At 38.4% G+C, this 23,039-nt stretch overlaps 1 protein-coding gene across 3 annotated transcripts in view; it reads right to left on the reverse strand.

The window, feature by feature from the left end:
* The window catches only part of sptbn4a (spectrin, beta, non-erythrocytic 4a), a 55,109-nt gene that overhangs the window by 30,954 nt on the left and 1,116 nt on the right, over positions 1-23,039 (reverse strand). For all 3 annotated transcript variants that reach the window (XR_011979303.1, XM_072676189.1, XM_072676176.1), the window contains exons 3-4: positions 1,262-1,567; positions 762-1,013 (exon numbers count right to left, since the gene is read on the reverse strand). Coding sequence is in view for 2 of the 3 variants with exons in the window: in XM_072676189.1 (XP_072532290.1) it covers positions 762-1,013; positions 1,262-1,567 (558 nt within the window). In the remaining variant the exon portion in view is untranslated. The remainder of the gene's footprint in view (positions 1-761; positions 1,014-1,261; positions 1,568-23,039) is intronic.

The raw sequence follows: 23,039 nt of genomic DNA on the forward strand, positions 1-23,039 counted from the left end.
AATTTACATACTTACAAATATGTATTTTTACACAGAAACTGCACAGTAGAGAATATCAAAAGTAAGGAAAAAAGCATTTGATGTAATTAACCACACCCTGCCTGATGCTTGCCATGTCCTCTAATTATCTAGTCTTTGTTTACCTCTACCTTGTGCTGTCTCGTTCATGTGAATATCTGTTTACCTAGTCATGTGTCGATTCTGGTTTTGTTCCGTCTCTGTTTTTGTTTTTCTGCTTAATTTGTACATAAAGCCTTTCACATTTACATCTAGCGTCCTTGTATTCATGAAAACGTAGAGTTTTTATATTTATTCTATGTAACAGCTGTATTTGTCCACATATTTCATTGTTTAAATGATATTGTAATCAAATCTTCAGATTAATTTACTGATGCAATAATAATAATAATTATCATTATAATATATGTACATTTTACTTACATATTGCTGTTCAGATACTCAAGGTGCTAACAACTGGCAGTACAGAGCAGCCAAACCAAACAAGAAAACACAGTATAATAGAAAATAGAAAGAACTAAACGGAAACTAGACATCAAGCACTTTGGATGTCGGTGGTGCACTTTTTTCTCTAGTTAAGTTAGATCTAGATCTGCTCATTAGTCTCGCTGTATATTTTCAAATACGGACTCTCAACTTCTCATCTCTTGAACTCAAACATCTTCGAAACCTGAGGTACGGATGGACTGAGCCAAAGGTTCAAAGCCAAGAAAAGAGGGCTTAGAAGAAAGAGACAAACTCACAATCTCATCCTCCAGGTCCTGTGTGACTTGATGCATTTCTTTGGAGGCCAGGAGAATCCGCCTCCTTTCTTTCAGAGGCTCAATCAGACGCACAATCCGGGTCTCAGCCACGCCTCCTTGGTCTTCTCCCTCAACACCCATTGGTCCGCGCTGCAGACGGTCAACCACCCCCACATCACTCAGTCTGCTAGTGTCAGCCCCGCCCCTCAGTTCTCCTACACCCTGATAGAGTTGCATCTGAGCCTCCATTGACTTAGAGAGAGAGAGAGAGAGAGAGAGAGAGAGAGAGAGAGATTTAAGCATCTTAATGAAGATTTACTCCCGGCTAATGTAGCTAATTTATAATAATTTATAATTTATCTGCCTACATTAACACACACTCACCTGAAACCCTGTGCAGTTTTATCTCTAATAGACCTCAAAAACTATGTAAACTGGTCAAACTATCAAGCTTTAACCATAACGTTTCGTAGCGGTTAATGTTGGCCTGTGTTGCTGACCTGTATCCTCTGGAGCTGCTGGCTGAAGGTGGCCCGTGAGGGCAGGAGGCTTGTGGGGTTGGTGTGTGGGTTGTGTGTTGTCGACCCAACTGGAGGCGGCTGCTCTTGAAGCATGGTCAGGTGCTGGTCCAGGTCGGACAGGGTCTGTGGGACGTCCGGGGTGCGGTGGTTCTGTGTCTCGAAAAGCTGTCGGGCTTTGGCCTTAGTGGTGCTCTCCAGGTGGGTCCAGCACTCCCTCATCTCCTTCAGCTTCTGCTGGACCACCGGCCGGAGCTCTGGCTGCTCCTGTATCAGCTCCTCCCCCTCCTACACATACACATGTTTCTTATACATTATTTACACTTTTACAACAAAAAAAATAATAATAAAAAAATAAAATAAATAATAATAATAAGACAACCCTTCTAAGGAATGTATTCAGCTACTATAGGCTGCACATCTTGCTGAAACATATGTGCAAACACACACACACACATACTCACACACACACACACACACACACACACAGCCTGTCTAGTCCCTGTAGAGAAATATTGCCTATAAAATATTACTTAAGAAAATAATCATGAACCTACTGGCACCATGCCTACTTGCAGGCATGTGCTAGAGGGGTATAAAGCCCCCCAGTATTGAGCTGTGGAGCAGTAGAACTGTGATGCCAATACTTTTGGGATGAGTTGGGGGGTTAGGGATGAGGTGGAATGGTGATCATCCAACATCCTGACCTCACTAATGTTCTTGTTGCTGAACGCTATCAAATCCTCACAGCAATGCACCAAACTGTAGTAGAAAGTCTTTCCAGTAGAGACAGTTACTCCACCAAAAACAAGGTAAACTCTTTTTTTTAATACCCTTGATTCCAGACGATTGACAATAAATGAGCAGGTGTCCCAATACTTTTGTCTATATAGTGTATATTTTAAAAAGAGATGTCAGCATGAAGAGATGGTCAAACGGTCTTATACTGGTCTGTAAAGTCACATACCAATTTAGGGGTTCTACCAATGACCAGGTTAAACAGACTCACTCTAGACTTTACACAAAAAACAATCTCTACTCAATGCTTAACAACAGAATACTACATACTACATGCCACTACACAACACAATGCTACGCAATGTGCTGCAAACAAAGGTATATCTATATAACATGACCATACAAAACAATCTCTACTCCATGCTACACAGCACAATGCTACACAACGTGACTCTAGACATCACAACCCCACATAAAGCAACTGCAACTTAATGCTACACAATATGATGCACTACATAACATACCACTACACAACAAGATGCTATACAACACAATACACAATGCTATACAATGCGACTCCGTACAACACACTGTTACACAACACGCTACACAATGCTCCACAATGTGATGCAACAAAATGTGTCTCTAGACATTACAACCCCACACAAAGCAACTGCTACTCCATGCTACCCAGTACAATGCTTCAAAATGTGACTCTAGACAACACAGTGCTACACAACACATTGCACAATGCTATACAATGTGGCTTTACATAACATGCCACTACATAACAGGATGCTACACAACACTACAAAATGCAACTCTAGACTCTAGACAAAGCAATCTCTACACAGTGCTACACAACATCTTTACAGAACAGACTCTAAACAACACAGCGCTACACAATGTGACTCTACAACACATTACGCTACACAACATAATGCTACACAGCGTACATAGTCGGAACACTACAGTCTCCTAGCTTCATCACTCAGGAGCTACACTTCTATCAGAGCATTTGATAATGGCAGCTTCAGATCACACAAACCAAACAGAGCATGACCATGTTCGACATATGGCCTAAACTGGAACACTGGAGCCCCCACTACTCCACTCTTTATGCTAAGAGTGTGTGTGTGTGTGTGTGAGTGTGTGTGTGTGTGTGTGAGAGAGAGAGAGAGAGAGAGTGACGAAGATGGAATGAGATCAAAGTAGAGGGTCTGTATCTCCATAGAGCCATGGCTCATTTCCAGCTACCTAAAATAGGACACACACACACACAGGCACTGTACTGACACTGGTGTAAAATCCTTTGAAAATGGCGACCTGACTGCAATGCTATGATTACTCTCTCTCTCTCTCATATTCCTTCATGCTTTTTCATTCTACCTACACCCCCCCCCCCCAAAAAGTGTGTGTGTGTGCATGTGTACATATGTGTATATGAAAAAGGAAAGAGAAAGATACAGAATGATGTGTGTGTGCGTGTTTCATAACGCAGTGCTGCATTTTTCCCTTTGGCGCGAGCTCTCTGCCTTCTGACTGCTGTCTGCTCCCCCACACATACTGCAGAGACTGCAAAACACACACACACACACACACACACACACACACACACACACACACACACACACACAGAGGTACAGAGAGAGAGGCAAAGAGGGGGATGGTTTGTGGGAAACAGGATAGAGACAGAACGAGAGAGCAAGAGTGACAGAGAGAAGAGGAAAATGACACAGGGAGAGCAGGAGAGACAGAGGGTGGGAGGGAGAGAGAGAGAGAGAGAGAGAGAGAGAGAGAGAGAGAGAGAGAGCAAAGGAGATAGAGAGAGAGGGAGTGTGAGAGGGGGGGCAAGAGAGAGACAGAGAGAGCATGAGAGAGAAACAGCATGAAGGAGAAAGCGTGAGAGAGAGAGTGAAAGGGAAGAGGAAGAGAGTGTGTAAGAGAGAGAGAGAGGGAGAGAGAGAGTGTGTGAGAGAGAGGGGGAAAGAAGAAGAGAGTGTGTAAGAGAGAGGGGGAGTGTCAGAGAGAGAGAGAGAGAGAGAGACAGAAAGAGAGACAGTGAAGGGAGCAGAGAGAGTGAGAGAGAGAGAAAGAAAAAGGCCAGGGCGAGAGGGCGACACCCTGACCACACAGTCTTTCACACACTGATACTGAACATTGTGATAATCAGAGTATTACATCATGATGACATCACTGTTCTGTCCTAGTCATGATGACACGGAGACAATAAACACACATATATATACACACACACACACACACACACACACACACACACACACACACACACACACACACAGAGCAAAACCCAGGTGTGTGTTCTCTCTGCTCTTTTAACACTGATTCAACACTGGCAAATTTGCTGTGTACTTTTTTCTGTGCCATGTATTAATAACTAATTCTATTGTCTACTCTATTCTATTTGCTCTGTAGCATTTATCTAGTCTGACTGTATTATTATATCATGTCCTGTTCTTTCACCTACGCTTATGATATCAAGTTCAATTCTACTGTACATGTTCCATTCTATCATATTTTGCTCTATTCTGTTCTACTGTCATGTTCTATTATAATCTATCATGTTCTATTTTAGCATGATCTGCTCTACTATGTTCTGTTCTATTAAACTGCCATGTTCAATTCTATTCTACCATGTTATATTTGATCATGTTTTGTTCTATTCTAATGTTCTGTTCTATTGTACTATGATGTTCTATTCTAATCTATCATATTGTATTGCATTCTATTGTCATGGTCTATTGTATACTAATCTATCATGTTTTATTCTATCATGTTCTGTTCTAATCTACGGTTGTGTTCTATTCTATTGTATTCTAATTGATCATGTTTTGTCCGATCATATTCTCTTCTATTCTACTGTCAGGTTCTTTTCTATTTTATTTTGTTCTGTTCTTTTCTATCATGCTCTGTTCTATTCTATTATATTCTATTCTATCATGCTCTGTTCTATTCTATTATGTTTTATCATGCTCTATTCTATTCTATTATGTTCTATTCTATCATGCTCTGTTCTATTCTATTATGTTCTATCATGCTCTGTTCTATTTTATTCTGTTCTATTCTATCATGCTCTGATCTATTCTATTATGTTCTATTCTATCATGCTCTGTTCTATTCTATTATGTTCTATCATGCTCTGTTCTATTTTATTCTGTTCTATTCTGTCATGCTCTGATCTATTCTATTATGTTCTATTCTATCATGCTCTGTTCTATTCTATTATGTTCTATTCTATCATGCTCTGTTCTATTCTATTCTATCATGCTCTGTTCTATTCTGTTATGTTCTATCATGTTCTATTCTATCATGTTTGGTTCTATTCTATTTTGTCATGTTCTGTTCTATTCTATTATGTTCTATTCTATCATGCTCTGTTCTATTCTGTTATGTTCTATTCTATCATGCTCTTTTTTGTTGTATTCTATCATGCTCTGTTCTATTATAACATGCTCTGTTATATTCTGTCATGCTATGTTCTATTATATCATGCTCTGTTCTGCATTCTATTGTCATGGTCTATTGTATTCTAATCTATCATGTTTTATTCTATCATGTTCTGTTCTAATCTACGGTTGTGTTCTATTCTATTGTATTCTAATTGACCATGTTTTGTCCGATCATATTCTCTTCTATTCTACTGTCAGGTTCTTTTCTATTTTATTTTGTTCTGTTCTTTTCTATCATGTTCTGTTCTATTCTATTCTATCATGCTCTGTTCTATTCTATTATGTTCTATCATGCTCTGTTCTATTTTATTCTGTTCTATTCTATCATGCTCTGTTCTATTCTATTATGTTCTATTCTATTCTGCTCTGTTCTATTCTATTATGTTCTATCATGCTCTGTTCTATTCTATTATGTTCTATTCTATTCTGCTCTGTTCTATTCTATTATGTTCTATTCTATCATGCTCTGTTCTATTCTATTCTATCATGCTCTGTTCTATTCTGTTATGTTCTATCATGTTCTATTCTATCATGTTTGGTTCTATTCTATTTTGTCATGTTCTGTTCTATTCTATTATGTTCTATTCTATCATGCTCTGTTCTATTCTGTTATGTTCTATTCTATCATGCTCTTTTTTGTTGTATTCTATCATGCTCTGTTCTATTATAAAATGCTCTGTTATATTCTGTCATGCTATGTTCTATTATATCATGCTCTGTTCTGCATTCTATTGTCATGGTCTATTGTATTCTAATCTATCATGTTTTATTCTATCATGTTCTGTTCTAATCTACGGTTGTGTTCTATTCTATTGTATTCTAATTGACCATGTTTTGTCCGATCATATTCTCTTCTATTCTACTGTCAGGTTCTTTTCTATTTTATTTTGTTCTGTTCTTTTCTATCATGTTCTGTTCTATTCTATTCTATCATGCTCTGTTCTATTCTATTATGTTCTATCATGCTCTGTTCTATTTTATTCTGTTCTATTCTATCATGCTCTGTTCTATTCTATTATGTTCTATTCTATTCTGCTCTGTTCTATTCTATTATGTTCTATCATGCTCTGTTCTATTCTATTATGTTCTATTCTATTCTGCTCTGTTCTATTCTATTATGTTCTATTCTATTCTGCTCTGTTCTATTCTATTATGTTCTATCATGCTCTGTTCTATTCTATTATGTTATATTCTATCATGCTCTGTTCTATTCTGTTATGTTCTATTCTATCATGCTCTGTACTATTCTATTATGTTTTATCATGCTCTGTTCTATTCTATTATGTTCTATTCTATCATGCTCTGTTCTATTCTATTATGTTCTATCATGCTCTGTTCTATTTTATTCTGTTCTATTCTATCATGCTCTGTTCTATTCTATTATGTTCTATTCTATTCTGCTCTGTTCTATTCTATTATGTTCTATTCTATTCTGCTCTGTTCTATTCTATTATGTTCTATCATGCTCTGTTCTATTCTATTATGTTCTATTCTATTCTGCTCTGTTCTATTCTATTATGTTCTATTCTATTCTGCTCTGTTCTATTCTATTATGTTCTATCATGCTCTGTTCTATTCTATTATGTTATATTCTATCATGCTCTGTTCTATTCTGTTATGTTCTATTCTATCATGCTCTTTTTTGTTGTATTCTATCATGCTCTGTTCTATTCTATTATGTTATATTCTATGATGCTGTTTTCTGTTGTATTCTGTCATGCTCTGTTCTATTATATTATGTTATATTCTATGATGCTGTTTTCTGTTGTATTCTGTCATGCTCTGTTCTATTATATTATGTTAATTTCTATCATGCTCTGTTCTATTCTGTCATGCTCTGTTCTATTCTATTGTTATATTCTATGATGCTGTTTTCTGTTGTATTCTGTCATGCTCTGTTCTATTATATTATGTTAATTTCTATCATGCTCTGTTCTATTCTGTCATGCTCTGTTCTATTCTATTATGTTATATTCTAGGATGCTCTTTTCTGTTGTATTCTGTCATGCTCTGTTCTATTATATTATGTTAATTTCTATCATGCTCTGTTCTATTCTATTATGTTATATTCTAGGATGCTCTTTTCTGTTGTATTCTGTCATGCTCTATTCTATTCTGTCATGCTTTGTTCTATTCCATTATATGCTGTTCTATTTAGTTCTATGCTTCTCTAGGTTATGGCTGAAGTCTGTGCTGTTTTAGCCCCTGCTGCCTCTCACACATTCTCCTCTGCTGCTAAACCCAGCAGGCAAGGTCAGGTGTGAAGAAGTCTATCATTGGTTGGCAAACATGTCCATCACAGAGGGGGTGGTGCTGAGTGAGAGCAGCCGGTGGGGGAGGGGGCGGGAACCCTTCCAAAAGGACACACAGTTCTCCAATCACAGCAGGACGCAGAATCATCATTTCTGCTCTTTCTCAGGTAACACTCATTAACTCACCTTTCTCTTGCTGTGTGTGTGTTTGTGTCTCTGAGTTAATGTGTATGTGTTTGTGTGTGTGGGGGAGAGAGAAAGCATGTGGTGGCAGGCAGCCCTTTACAAGAATTACAGTCAGACAGAAGTCACAATCTTAACTGTTAGTTAAATCTATTAAATTAAAATAGAACAGATTTAAATTGAACCAAATATGATGAGTAGAAAAAAATAAGACTTACTAAATTGAATATGATATGATAGTTTATGAATGACATAATAGAATACAATATGAAAGAAAGGAATAGAACATAACAGAACTGTATACAACAGAATTAACAGTATGAGAACAGAATAAAATAGAATGGCACAGTAGAATAGAAAAGAAAGATTTGAAAGAAATAGATTGTAACAAAACAGATCAAATAAAATGAAAGAGAAGAATAGAATATCAAAGATTTTAAAGGAACACAATATATCAAAACTGAATGTAACAGAATTCTGTCATATAATTTTTACTCAAATAGAACAAAATAGATTAGAATAGAATGGAATATGACATATTTGAGAGAAATAGATGATAACAGAACAGAATAGAATAGAATCAAATCACACAATAAAACAGAATAGTATAAAATAAAATAGAAGACAATAGAACATGGAAGAGAAGAATATAATATGAAAGGTTTGAAAGGAATAGAATACAGCAGAATGGATTTTCACGAGACACATTTTTACTAGAATATAATGATAAAATAGAACAAAATAAAATATTAAATGGAACACTAGAATAAAATAGAATTCAATAGAATCTAGAAAAGTCTAGAAAAGTAGAAAAGATTTGAAAGGAATAGACTACAATAAAACTGAATACAACAGAATGGAATGGAAAATACAAGAGAATGCCACAATAGAACAGAATAACATTAGATGGGAAACTATAATAGAATAGAAAAGAATAGAATACATTTGAAAGGTATAGAATATAACAGAACTGAATCGAACAGAATGGATCATCACTAGAACAGAACATAATAGAATAGAATGGCACAATGGAACAGAATGGAATATGAAAGAGAAGAACAGAAGAGAATAGAATATAAAAGATTTGAAAGTAATAGATATAACAGAACTATCTCTCTCTGTCTATATATCTCTTCATCTGTCTGTCTCTCTCTCTCCTCTGCTTTGTTCCCTAGACAGTATTTTTACACACTTATGTTCGTACACAACAGAATCAATACAGAGCCACAATCTGGGCCAAACCTACAGGCCACACACCCCACAACCAGCACCACAGCAGCTCTGCTAAAGCCTGGCTCAGCCTGTGGTCTGTCAGTCCCCACAAACCTCAAATGTTAAAGGTTAGCTGACCCATGACAGCTTGAACTAGTGTTATACTGAAAGTCTGCCCACTTTATTACCCTGAACAGATAGCGATCTTACACAAAATAAATAGAGTAATCTTGAAAGAAAAAAAACTGTATTATACAATACTTCTATTATAATTTTATAATCTATATTCTACAGTAGTTTCTAGTACCTCTAGTGCAGAGAGCTATCATAGCTCTCTGAATACACTCTTCTTCTCCTATATCCTTACACAAATACTGTATAAATCCCAGTAAGTAAAGTGTACATTTACATTACATTTACGGCATTTAGCAGACGCTCTTATCCAGAGCGACTTACAAAGTGCTTTGCTATAGTTTAAGCTAAGTGTAAATACACCAAATGGACAAAAGTATTGGAACATCACTTTTTCTGGAATCCAGCATATTAAAAATGATCTTGCTTTTGTTGGAGTAACTGTCTCTACTATCCACGGAAGGCTTTCTACTAGATAGTGGAACATTGTTGTGTGAATTAGTGTGGTTCAGGATGTTGCACGATTAGCACCCCAACTTATCCTAAAGGAATTGGAAGACTCGCATCATCCCAGAGAACCCAGTTCCACTGCTCCACATCTTAATGCTGGGGGGCTTTATACCCCTCCATCCTGAGCCAGTAGGTTCATGTTTATCTGCTCCACAAAGTCCTATTCTACTGTCAATACTTTTTCTTCAGAGACTAGACAATCTGTGTGCAACACAATGGGTGCAACTTAAAGTAGCTGAATGCATTCATTAGAAGAGGTGTCCCGAAACATTTGGTCATATAGTGTACGTGTAAATAGCAGGTGTAAATCCACTCCAGCTCAAACAAATAAATTCTGGAAAAAAATAACATGCCATAAATAATGCCATGAAAAACACAAAGAAATGCTGTGCAAATCTACCCCTGGTTATTAGAAACTCAGCGCCCAAACTGAAATATCTTACCCGTGTTTTGACTAGGTCTCCTTCAAAGCCAATGTCCAAAAACTTCCCAAGTAACATCAGAATCAGGTTTACGGGAAAAGCCAAAATGGATGTAAAACAATGTGAAGAGATTTAATTCCAGGTAATTGTGGAGCATTTCTATTGATCCATTCACAATGAAATCTTCACACGTTTTCAAATAACATGGGGGAAAGAAATATAAAAATACGCTAGATTTTTTGGTCAATGTGTATATGTATTCTGCAGTTGTTTGTGTAAAAAACAGATCCCATTTACAGGTCATAAAACATACTTTTAAAAAAAATCAGAACACATCCCTAAACCTGTTGTAAAAGGTCTAGTACATTTGGCCATGAGTATTTTGAAGGCACCGTCTACTCATTTTTATGGCTCACTGCTAACTGTTATCTATAGTTGTTGTAATAAACTTACTCTAAACTGCTCGTTAAAGCTTTGTGTGAAACTTGGGGTATTCTCAATACTAGGTGTACTAGTTGTACTAATGTGTAAGAGAATGAGATGTGTTTTTAGGCTGCGTCCACTGTCCACTCTCAATGGTATGCCGCAAATACTTCTAAAGACTGATGATGGGTGTTAATGCCACTAGCTATAGGTCACAGCAAGTTCAACAATTCTGCCATTAAATTGTGATTGTTGGCAATGTCGATTATAGGTTATCTTGTGTGTTAGCAAGCAAATAAATTCAGGAACCACTGAATGAACTTTGCATAGGTAGAAATACCATTTGACTGTCTCATATGCCAGTTCGATCTTTTCATATGCCAAGATCAGAGGGTCAGAATAAAAAAATGGTACATTTACAGTGCCACTCCCTACCCACTAGCTAGAACTGCCCTATCTAACAGACAGGGCCATGCTGGCTAGCATGACACTGAGTGATGTGGAAAAAGGGAGGGCTATCCTACCCACCCAGAGAGAGCAAGGAGAGTTAATCACTCTGGGACTCCCAGCCATAGACGAATGTGACATCACCAGAGATTGACCTGGCGTTCTCCTGATGATGAGGTCAACACTCTATGTTACACAATGAGGCTTCAGTTCATACATTAGGAGCAATGTTAACAGTCATACTAATTTAACAAGTCGTGAAAGTAAATTGCCAGCAATTAGAACTATTCAAACGAATCACTGCTGACACAGATGTGCAAATGCACACATACAGCTTGTCTAGTTCCTGTAGAGATGTACTGCCAATAGAACTGGACTCTGCACCAATGAACAAACTGACACCATGTCTAATGCCAGGCATGGGCTAGATTGGCATAAATCCCACAGGATTGAGCTGTGAAGCAGTGGAACTGTGTTCTCTGGAATAATGTACGTTTAGGACGAGTTGGAGAGTTGAGGATGAGGTGGGGTGGTGATCATCCAATATCCTGACCTCAGGATAAAAATTACATGTCCTGTAAATGTTTACTTTAATGGCATGAGAACGTTCCTGAAACATTGTGAGGGCTTTAAAAAAAAAATGTTTGAACTATTTTTTACAGCCATTCTGAAATTGTTTTAAAGACGTCATTTTGTTAGCTGGGAGACAAGGAGGTTTATGGCCTATACACAGTGATGTGCTCATTCTCCATATAAAACCCTTCATAGGGTTGCACTCAGCATAATTCAGAACACTAGTCTGGGCTCTAGAACACTAAAACCATGAAAGATGGACCATGACCATGTAGAAAACCATACCGATACTGAGTTCTAGCATGCTGAAGCACATATCAGCGACAACAGAAAGAGCAGAGACCTGCTAAAATCACAGTCCACTGCAGGATCCAGAGAGACGTTCACACCCAAAGGCCCTGCGCTTGCAGTATCATACACACTCAGCCACTGCATTCTCGCCACCACCATGCATTTAATCTGCTGAGCTGAAGTATAACAGATTCCTGCCTTTGACGCTTTATTCGGAGCAGAAATGGACAACAGTCCCGATTACAACAGTCAAAATCCATCCAGAGAAAAGGGTAATCAAGTCATCTAGCATGAACTGCATGTTTTAGATCCTGCCACATCATGTCAATAGGGTTTAGGTTGGGACTTTGACTAGGTCATTCCGAAAGTTACATTTCTCATTTTTCCAGGCATTGTTAGGTAGACCAAAATTCCAGAATCTGCAGTCATCTGCCATTGCTCTCTCTCTCTCTCTCTATATATATATATATATATATATATATATATATATATATATATATATATATATAAAAACAAAGCCTTATATTCTTTGGTCAAAAAGACATAATCTGGACCATAAGCAGACATGTGGGATATTTGATAAGAAGAGCTCCTAAAGGTAAAACACATGTGCATCCGTGCCAGAGAACAAACAAGACTGACATTTACAAACCCCTGCAATAAATATCAGTCTAATTACCACCTAGCATAGCTGTAACTAAGCTAACTGAGCTTTCTGCGACAGAAAGCTCTAAACCTACAGGCTTCAAGCCCTTCAAGAGCTTTAAATCACCTTTAGCAAACTGTAAAATTACCCCGGAGGTGCAGAGAAAATAGTAAGTAGAATGCTTTCGATGGGCAGCAGTTAGAGGTTTGGTTCATTAAAATCATGTCATGCAACAGTGCACATGCTAATTGCAGAGGTGTTGCCATGTGGAGGAAACAATAGGACAGAAAACAAGAACGGGGACGGGTTTTATCCTAGAATAACAGTTAGATATTAGAGATGCTGGACTGCTGCATTTGCTTTGCGTCACTGTGCTGAAAACTGTTGACCAGACTCGGATGGCAAAACTTAGTCTGGTCCTGAACAATTGAACTCAACTAATCCTGAATCACCTTGTGTGTTGCAGAGTCATGCAGTATAGCATACAAAGGATTCCTGTACTGCAAAAAAAAAAAAAAAAAAACAACAAAAAAGACATACCTGGATTTCAGCATGAATTACTAGTGATCCGACTGTTATTTAGGTCACACCTAACACAAAGCTAAGTTAACTAATCACACACAAACTGCCTTTGGCAGCGATCATCTCAGCCAAATTTGTCCTGTAGTTTCCTGTAACGTCAAGGGGACATTTTGGACTATTCGCCTCTGCTGGTGAGGGCCATTACTTGTTCACAGTCATCTTTAGTAAAGGCCAAGTAATGCAAAAATTCCTCAAGCAGTCCTTGAACCTTGTCCCAACAATCAGCAGCCATAGGCTCTTCTAAGCAGCTGCCTTGCACTCTAAAAGCTACAATAATTGATGCCATAGCTATAAGATAATGGCAAAGTCATTTTTGGGTAATGTAATTATGGCAGTTAACAGGAATGGTGGAGTTCGAGTTGAGATACGGAAGATCAAGAAAATGTTCTGAGAGAACTGCTCATAGGATTGCTAAAACATTAATCAAACTCTGACTGTAAAAGACCTTTAGGAAGATTCAGCAGACTCTGAAGTGGTGGTCTTCTACTATACAGAAACACCTGCACAATTATGACCTTCATGAACGAGTCATCAGAAGAAAAGCTCCTGTCTCCTTACCACAAAAGTGAGCATTAGTTTTTTTTTCAAAAAGACCTTTAAGCAAGCCTAATGCATGTTAGTAACGAGACGCATGGGCAGATTAAGTTTGCCGGTCCACTGGCCTTTCCTTGGAGCACTTTTAGTATGTAATCACAGTACACCCGGGAACACCCCACAAGACCTGCTATTTTGGACTGAGTCGTCTAGCCATCACAATCTGGTTCTTGTTAAAGCTCTTCAGATTCTTAAGCTTGCCTATTTTTTTCTGCTTCCAACATAACACTTTCAAGAACTGACAGTTTACTTGCTGTCTAATAAGTATAGCCCACCCCATGACAGGTGGCACTGTAACAAGACGCGCACAGCAGGCTTAGTATTTCTTAGTATTAAGGCTTTATTTGAGGGTTGACTTTATGTAGAATGTTTCAATTGTAAATTTACGAATTTTTTTTTTTGTTGCTCTGCATTGTTTGATTCCCAATGTAAATGTAAATGTATGCTTTAGATGTAACATTTCTTCTGCTTCTAAATAAAATCATTTTGCATCTGATCTTTAAAGATAGAAACTTGGTTTCATGGTCATAGTACGGTCATGTAACAACATATAGAATTGTCACATTATGGCCATTTAACTTTATAGGGTATATTCACACACTCTGGTCTTGTAACTTGTAACCTGTAATGGTCATGTTACTCATGTATGGAATGACCACAGTAGGATCATGTAATTCCATATGGAATGGTCATGGTATGGTCATTACGGTCATCTAACCTCATGGGAAATGGTCTAAGTACATTCTTGTAACTCCATATGGCATGATCTTCATGGAAACAGCAGTTCAAGCTAAACCACCCTTAACCTTTCAGCGTGAGCGGGCAGGGCCAGACTGCTATAGGCTGGACAAACTTTCATATGTAAATATGGAATAGGGACTAGATAAGATAATGACTTAAGGTTGGCCAGAAACTCCAGTTGCAACCAAATAACATAATTATGTCAGAGCTAAACATTAGCTTAGCTTACATTAGAGAAGACTACTAGCTTCACTAAACACTAAGAATTTAAAGATGAATTTACTTCACAGGAGATCCTCTTACCATTCTCATCCTTTGAGAACCCTTTACAAAGATTTGCTAGCATGACCTCAGTTGTGGTTAACATGTTGAGTAATAGACAGTTTAATATATCCTGACACACTCTTTTCCTTACAAGGGGTGTAACAATTAACCAAAAATAGAATTCAATATGATAGTGTTGTTTTGCTTCAGTTGTTTTTTTTTTTATGTAGACTCTTCAATACTACAATTTTATTTACTATTATGCAGCCTAATATACCCTTACACACTCTAATGCACACAAAATCTACTATAGTCCTATTCTCTCTGATTAACTCTTATACACCCTTATACACTATAAACCACCCTTATACACAGTACATGTGCCAGTATCAAGTCAACACCTAGTGTTGTTCAATCTGAACAGTGTTAACACTAACAGTGTGTATTTAACACTGGCAAATTTGCATTATAAAATATGCCACTCTTATTCACCTTAATATACTCGTATACAGCCTAACACACCCTTACACACACTGGAATACCCTATACAAACTGGTTCTTATACACACTAATACATTATTATACTCTATAATATGCTCTTACATAGCCTAATACTTCCTAATACACTCCTGCACAGTCTAATACACGCTTACACACTTCTACAAACTACAAACTCTTATATATTCTTTTTCATGCTAAGACAGACTTATATACTATAACCCACTCTTATACACACTAAAACAACCTTACATACTATAGCCCTATTATAACTCTTATACACGCTAATACAGCCTTATATACTATTGCCCACTCTTTTACACGCTAATACAGCCTTATTTACTATAAACCAGTCTTATACACTCGTATATACTCGTGCGTAGCCTAATTCTTCCTATCACACTCTAATACACCCTTATACATAGTAATATACACAATCTAATAATCTCCTAAAGGTTCTAATACAACCTCACACAGTCTAATATTATCTTATACACATTAATAAGTCCATAATTCTTAATCACTTTAATACACCCTTATACAATTTAATTTACTCTTAGACTGAAATATCTACTCATATCAAACCAGACAAAGTCAAATTATTGTGATTGCAGAACTTAGAACACACACACACACACACACACATATATATATATATATATATATATATATATATATATATATATATATATATATATATATATATATTCTGTATACATGTCAAGTGCTTGGCTGTATTGGAGCAGAATGGAGCACGACCACTCCTCTGTGAGAGCGCCAGAGTGTGAAGAACAGAAAACGTCAGGCTTTTCCCTTTCTCATCCCTCTCCCACCTCTTCCTCATCTCTCTCCCACCTCACCCTTTTTCTCCTTTTATCTCTCACCATTCTATTCTCAACATGCTCTCATTTGAGATATAGATTTGCATTTCTATTGCCTCTACAGATCTTCCCCTTAATAAGATCTTTCTTCTTAAATTCACCCACAGTGCCTTTTTCTCCTGAAAACTCTATACCTGTTCCTTGCTTCATGTGTTCTTCTACCTGTTCCATTCCTCTTTTTACACAACATGCACCCTCCTCTACACCTCCAGTTTCTCCTCACTTTCCTCCTTTCTGCTCCTCTCTCAGAGAAAGAACAAAGTAGGCTTGTAGAGACAACGTTTGAGGGCTGAACATATTACCAGTCAACCTACTCCAGACATATTAACCACTACAGCATGTCCTACCATGTCATATTATACTGTCTCAAACTCCTGAGACCATTGTGTTCTACACTGTGTCTCAGTATAGCATATGATGCCTGCTAGTCGGCTAGTCTAGCTTCCAAATATCTTGAAACATTTCTCAAAGACACTTAAACATGGATTCACTGCTGTGGAATTGTAGAATTCTAACGGAAATCCAATGTCCAAAACTATTTCATTGCTAGCAATGAAATGCACCCAGTTATGGGATATCCTACTGTAGAATTGCTATGAATAAAAATGTAAATTGTAGCAAAGCAACATTGCTTTGCTTTAATTGGGTCTGCTGCTGTGGAACTGCAAAAATGACCTGAACATAACAGCCCCAGTACAGTGGTATCCAAGACTACTTGATTGGTAAAACTAAAATGCTAAAATGCATCCAAGCAGTAGCATCAGCAACCATGTTTGATTCAGCACTTTCACTTTTGCAATTTTTACAATTTAATACATCCATTCATAAATTTCAGCCAAGTGAGCTATCCTATTGGTTAGGCCTTCAGAAGCTGACCCGAAGGTCTCAGAAAATATCCATCAACACATTAAGAAAGTTTCAGAGGAATCATCTAATCACATTTTGATTAACAGTGGGCAGGACCAATGATGTAAGATTTCTGGTCCTTCATTCAGTTCTAGATACACCACCAACTGTGAAGGAATTCAGACGGCTGTTAGACATGGAAAACGTTTCCATGTACAGCATTTAGCTGACGCTCTTACGAGCGACTTACAGGGTTTTCGTATTACAGAGGAGGGCCAATGTAGTGTTAGGAGTCTTGCCCAAGGACTCTTACTGGTGTAGCGCAGCACAGTCACCCAGACCGGGACTCGAACCCCAGTCTCCCACATGGTGAGGCAGCTCACTGGCAGGTAGTGGTGTTATCTGTTGCGCCACACCAACCACACCAACAGCACCAGCAGCTTTGTGCCCGGACTCTTTACTGAAAGAGTCACTGTAAAACGGCTTCATACAAGCTCACATATGTGTTACTGGCTCTAGATCAAATTAACACATTTACAGCGCAAACAGAACACAGAAAATGGCTGTTTACACTCAAGCACCCTCGGTACAAATAACTCAGTTCGGTTAAGAGGCCTTAGTAGAACTTGTAGAAATTGTGAATAAACCTGCCACAATTACTAACACACTAATATTACTCCATTAAATACACTTAAATTCTGATCCAGGCACAACTAAACACACTATGCCACATTTTATCAAGCCAAGTTTGCAGGCAATACTACACATTTGCTGACAAAAACGTAGATCCCAGTCCTGTATAACTGTATTCTCTCCTTAAGAGATCCTCTACCTGTCCTCTACCTGTCCTCTAAACATCCACCGCCTACAGCTTCACCTGGCCTGCACTCATCCTCACTCATGCCTTCCTTCTCTCTCTATACCATTTCTCTCCCTTATGTCTTCTTTCCTCTTCAGCCTCCACCTTTCTGTTGTTTCTCTCCTGTTTTCTCATCCTCTTCTCTTTTCTTTCCCCTTTCCTTGCTGTTACTGCCTTCTCTTAGTATACTCCTCCCCTCTCCTCCTTTCACCTCTTCCCTTAATGTCTCCCCATTTCTCTTCTCAACTTCTCTTTTATCTCCCTGTCCTCTCCTCACTTTTCCTCTCTTCTCTGCCCCTCCCTTCGCCATTTAGCTCTCCTCTCCTGTCTTTTTCTTTCACTCTGTCTCTCTCTATGATTCCGTCTTTCACTCTATCTCTCTCTATGATTCTGTTTTTCACTCTCTCTCTCTATGATTCCGTCTTTCACTCTATCTCTCTCTATGATTCCGTCTTTCATTCTGTCTCTCTCTATGATTCCGTCTTTCATTCTGTCTCTCTTTCCTTCTATGATTCCGTCTTTCACTCTCTCTCTCTATGATTCCGTCTTTCACTCTATCTCTCTCTATGATTCCGTCTTTCACTCTCTCTCTCTATGATTCCGTCTTTCACTCTCTCTCTCTATGATTCCGTCTTTCACTCTATCTCTCTCTATGATTCCGTCTTTCACTCTCTCTCTCTATGATTCCGTCTTTCACTCTATCTCTCTCTATGATTCCGTCTTTCACTCTCTCTCTCTATGATTCTGTCTTTCACTCTATCTCTCTCTATGATTCCGTCTTTCACTCTCTCTCTCTATGATTCCGTCTTTCACTATGTCTCTCTCTATGATTCCGTCTTTCACTCTCTCTCTATCTATGATTCCGTCTTTCATTCTGTCTCTCTTTCCTTCTATGATTCCGTCTTTCACTCTCTCTCTCTCTATGATTCTGTCTTTCACTCTATCTCTCTCTATGATTCCGTCTTTCACTCTATCTCTCTCTATGATTCCGTCTTTCACTCTCTCTTTCCTTCTATGATTCCGTCTTTCATTCTGTCTCTCTTTCCTTCTATGATTCCGTCTTTCACTCTCTCTCTCTATGATTCTGTCTTTCACTCTATCTCTCTCTATGATTTCGTCTTTCACTCTCTCTCTTTCCTTCTATGATTCCGTCTTTCACTCTCTCTCTTTCCTTCTATGATTCCGTCTTTCACTCTATCTCTCTTTCCTTCTATGATTCCGTCTTTCACTCTATCTCTCTCTATGATTCAGTCTTTCACTCTCTCTCTCTCTCTCTCTATGATTCCGTCTTTCACTCTATCTCTCTATGATTCCGTCTTTCACTCTCTCTATGATTCCGTCTTTCACTCTCTCTCTCTATGATTCCGTCTTTCACTCTATCTCTCTTTCCTTCTATGATTCCGTCTTTCACTCTCTCTCTCTATGATTCCGTCTTTCACTCTATCTCTCTCTATGATTCCGTCTTTCACTCTATCTCTCTTTCTCTCTATGATTCCGTCTTTCACTCTCTCTCTCTCTATGATTCCGTCTTTCACTCTCTCTCTCTCTATGATTCCGTTTTTCACTCTCTCTCTCTCTATGATTCCGTTTTTCACTCTCTCTCTCTCTATGATTCCGTTTTTCACTCTCTCTCTCTATGATTCCGTCTTTCACTCTCTCTCTCTCTATGATTCCGTCTTTCACTCTCTCTCTCTCTATGATTCCGTCTTTCACTCTATCTCTCTCTATGATTCCGTCTTTCACTCTATCTCTCTCTATGATTCCGTCTTTCACTATCTCTCTCTATGATTCCGTCTTTCACTCTATCTCTCTCTATGATTCCGTCTTTCACTCTATCTCTATCTCTCTCTATGATTCCGTCTTTCACTCTATCTCTATCTCTCTCTATGATTCCGTCTTTCACTCTCTCTCTCTCTATGATGCCGTCTTTCACTCTCTCTCTATCTATGATTCCGTCTTTCACTCTCTCTCTATCTATGATTCCGTCTTTCACTCTCTCTCTCTCTATGATTCAGTCTTTCACTCTCTCTCTCTATGATTCAGTCTTTCACTCTATCTCTCTTTCCCTCTATGATTCCGTCTTTCACTCTATCTCTATCTCTCTCTATGATTCCGTCTTTCACTCTCTCTCTCTATGATTCCATCTTTCACTCTATCTCTCTCTATGATTCCGTCTTTCACTCTATCTCTCTCTATGATTCCGTCTTTCACTATCTCTCTCTATGATTCCGTCTTTCACTCTATCTCTCTCTATGATTCCGTCTTTCACTCTATCTCTCTCTATGATTCCGTCTTTCACTCTATCTCTCTCTATGATTCCGTCTTTCACTCTCTCTCTCTCTATGATTCCGTCTTTCACTCTCTCTCTATCTCTCTCTATGATTCCGTCTTTCACTCTATCTCTATCTCTCTCTATGATTCCGTCTTTCACTCTCTCTCTCTCTATGATTCCGTCTTTCACTCTATCTCTCTCTATGATTCCGTCTTTCACTCTCTCTCTCTCTATGATTCCGTCTTTCACTCTCTCTCTCTCTCTCTATGATTCCGTCTTTCACTCTCTCTCTATCTCTCTCTATGATTCCGTCTTTCACTCTCTCTCTATGATTCCGTCTTTCACTCTATCTCTCTCTATGATTCCGTCTTTCACTCTATCTCTATCTCTCTCTATGATTCCGTCTTTCACTCTATCTCTATCTCTCTCTATGATTCCGTCTTTCACTCTCTCTCTATGATTCCGTCTTTCACTCTATCTCTATCTCTCTCTATGATTCCGTCTTTCACTCTCTCTCTATGATTCCGTCTTTCACTCTATCTCTATCTCTCTCTATGATTCCGTCTTTCACTCTATCTCTATCTCTCTCTATGATTCCGTCTTTCACTCTCTCTCTATGATTCCGTCTTTCACTCTCTCTCTATCTCTCTCTATGATTCCGTCTTTCACTCTATCTCTCTTTCCTTCTATGATTCCGTCTTTCACTCTCTCTCTATGATTCCGTCTTTCACTCTCTTTCTCTCTATGATTCCGTCTTTCACTCTATCTCTATCTCTCTCTATGATTCCGTCTTTCACTCTATCTCTCTATATGATTCCGTCTTTCACTCTATCTCTCTATATGATTCCGTCTTTCACTCTATCTCTCTATATGATTCCGTCTTTCACTCTATCTCTCTATGATTCCGTCTTTCACTCTATCTCTCTATGATTCCGTCTTTCACTCTATCTCTATCTCTCTCTATGATTCCGTCTTTCACTCTATCTCTATCTCTCTCTATGATTCCGTCTTTCACTCTATCTCTATCTCTCTCTATGATTCCGTCTTTCACTCTATCTCTATCTCTCTCTATGATTCCGTCTTTCACTCTCTCTCTATCTCTCTCTACGATTCCGTCTTTCACTCTCTCTCTCTCTACGATTCCGTCTTTCACTCTCTCTCTCTCTATGATTCCGTCTTTCACTCTCTCTCTCTCTATGATTCCGTCTTTCACTCTCTCTCTCTCTATGATTCCGTCTTTCACTCTCTCTCTCTCTATGATTCCGTCTTTCACTCTCTCTCTCTCTATGATTCCGTCTTTCACTCTATCTCTCTCTATGATTCCGTCTTTCACTCTATCTCTATCTCTCTCTATGATTCCGTCTTTCACTCTATCTCTATCTATGATTCCGTCTTTCACTCTATCTCTATCTATGATTCCGTCTTTCACTCTATCTCTATCTATGATTCCGTCTTTCACTCTCTCTCTCTCTATGATTCCGTCTTTCACTCTCTCTCTCTCTATGATTCCGTCTTTCACTCTATCTCTATCTCTCTCTATGATTCCGTCTTTCACTCTCTCTCTATGATTCCGTCTTTCACTCTCTCTCTCTCTCTATGATTCCGTCTTTCACTCTCTCTCTCGCTCTATGATTCCGTCTTTCACTCTCTCTCTCGCTATGATTCCGTCTTTCACTCTCTCTCTCTATGATTCCGTCTTTCACTCTCTCTCTCTCTCTATGATTCCGTCTTTCACTCTCTCTCTCTCTCTATGATTCCGTCTTTCACTCTATCTCTATCTCTCTCTATGATTCCGTCTTTCACTCTCTCTCTATGATTCCGTCTTTCACTCTATCTCTCTTTCCTTCTATGATTCCGTCTTTCACTCTCTCTCTATGATTCCGTCTTTCACTCTATCTCTCTCTATGATTCCGTCTTTCACTCTCTCTCTCTATGATTCCGTCTTTCACTCTCTCTCTCTATGATTCCGTCTTTCACTCTCTCTCTCTATGATTCCGTCTTTCACTCTATCTCTATCTCTCTCTATGATTCCGTCTTTCACTCTATCTTTATCTCTATCTCTCTCTATGATTCCGTCTTTCACTCTATCTCTATCTCTCTCTATGATTCCGTCTTTCACTCTCTCTCTCTCTATGATTCCGTCTTTCACTCTATCTCTATGATTCCGTCTTTCACTCTATCTCTATCTATGATTCCGTCTTTCACTCTCTCTCTATGATTCCGTCTTTCACTCTCTCTCTCTCTATGATTCCGTCTTTCACTCTATCTCTATCTCTCTCTATGATTCCGTCTTTCACTCTCTCTCTATGATTCCGTCTTTCACTCTCTCTCTCTCTCTATGATTCCGTCTTTCACTCTCTCTCTCGCTATGATTCCGTCTTTCACTCTCTCTCTCTCTATGATTCCGTCTTTCACTCTCTCTCTCTCTATGATTCCGTCTTTCACTCTCTCTCTCTCTATGATTCCGTCTTTCACTCTCTCTCTATGATTCCGTCTTTCACTCTCTCTCTATGATTCCGTCTTTCACTCTATCTCTATCTCTCTCTATGATTCCGTCTTTCACTCTCTCTCTATGATTCCGTCTTTCACTCTATCTCTCTTTCCTTCTATGATTCCGTCTTTCACTCTCTCTCTATGATTCAGTCTTTCACTCTATCTCTCTCTATGATTCCGTCTTTCACTCTCTCTCTCTATGATTCCGTCTTTCACTCTCTCTCTCTATGATTCCGTCTTTCACTCTATCTCTCTTTCCCTCTATGATTCCATCTTTCACTCTCTCTCTTTATGATTCCGTCTTTCACGCTATCTCTATCTCTCTCTATGATTCCGTCTTTCACTATCTCTCTCTATGATTCTGTCTTTCACTCTATCTCTCTTTATCATTCCGTCTTTCACTCTATCTCTCTCTATGATTTAGGCTTTTA

This window comes from Salminus brasiliensis, chromosome 1, assembly GCF_030463535.1.
Source record: "Salminus brasiliensis chromosome 1, fSalBra1.hap2, whole genome shotgun sequence".
NCBI lineage: Eukaryota > Metazoa > Chordata > Actinopteri > Characiformes > Bryconidae > Salminus > Salminus brasiliensis.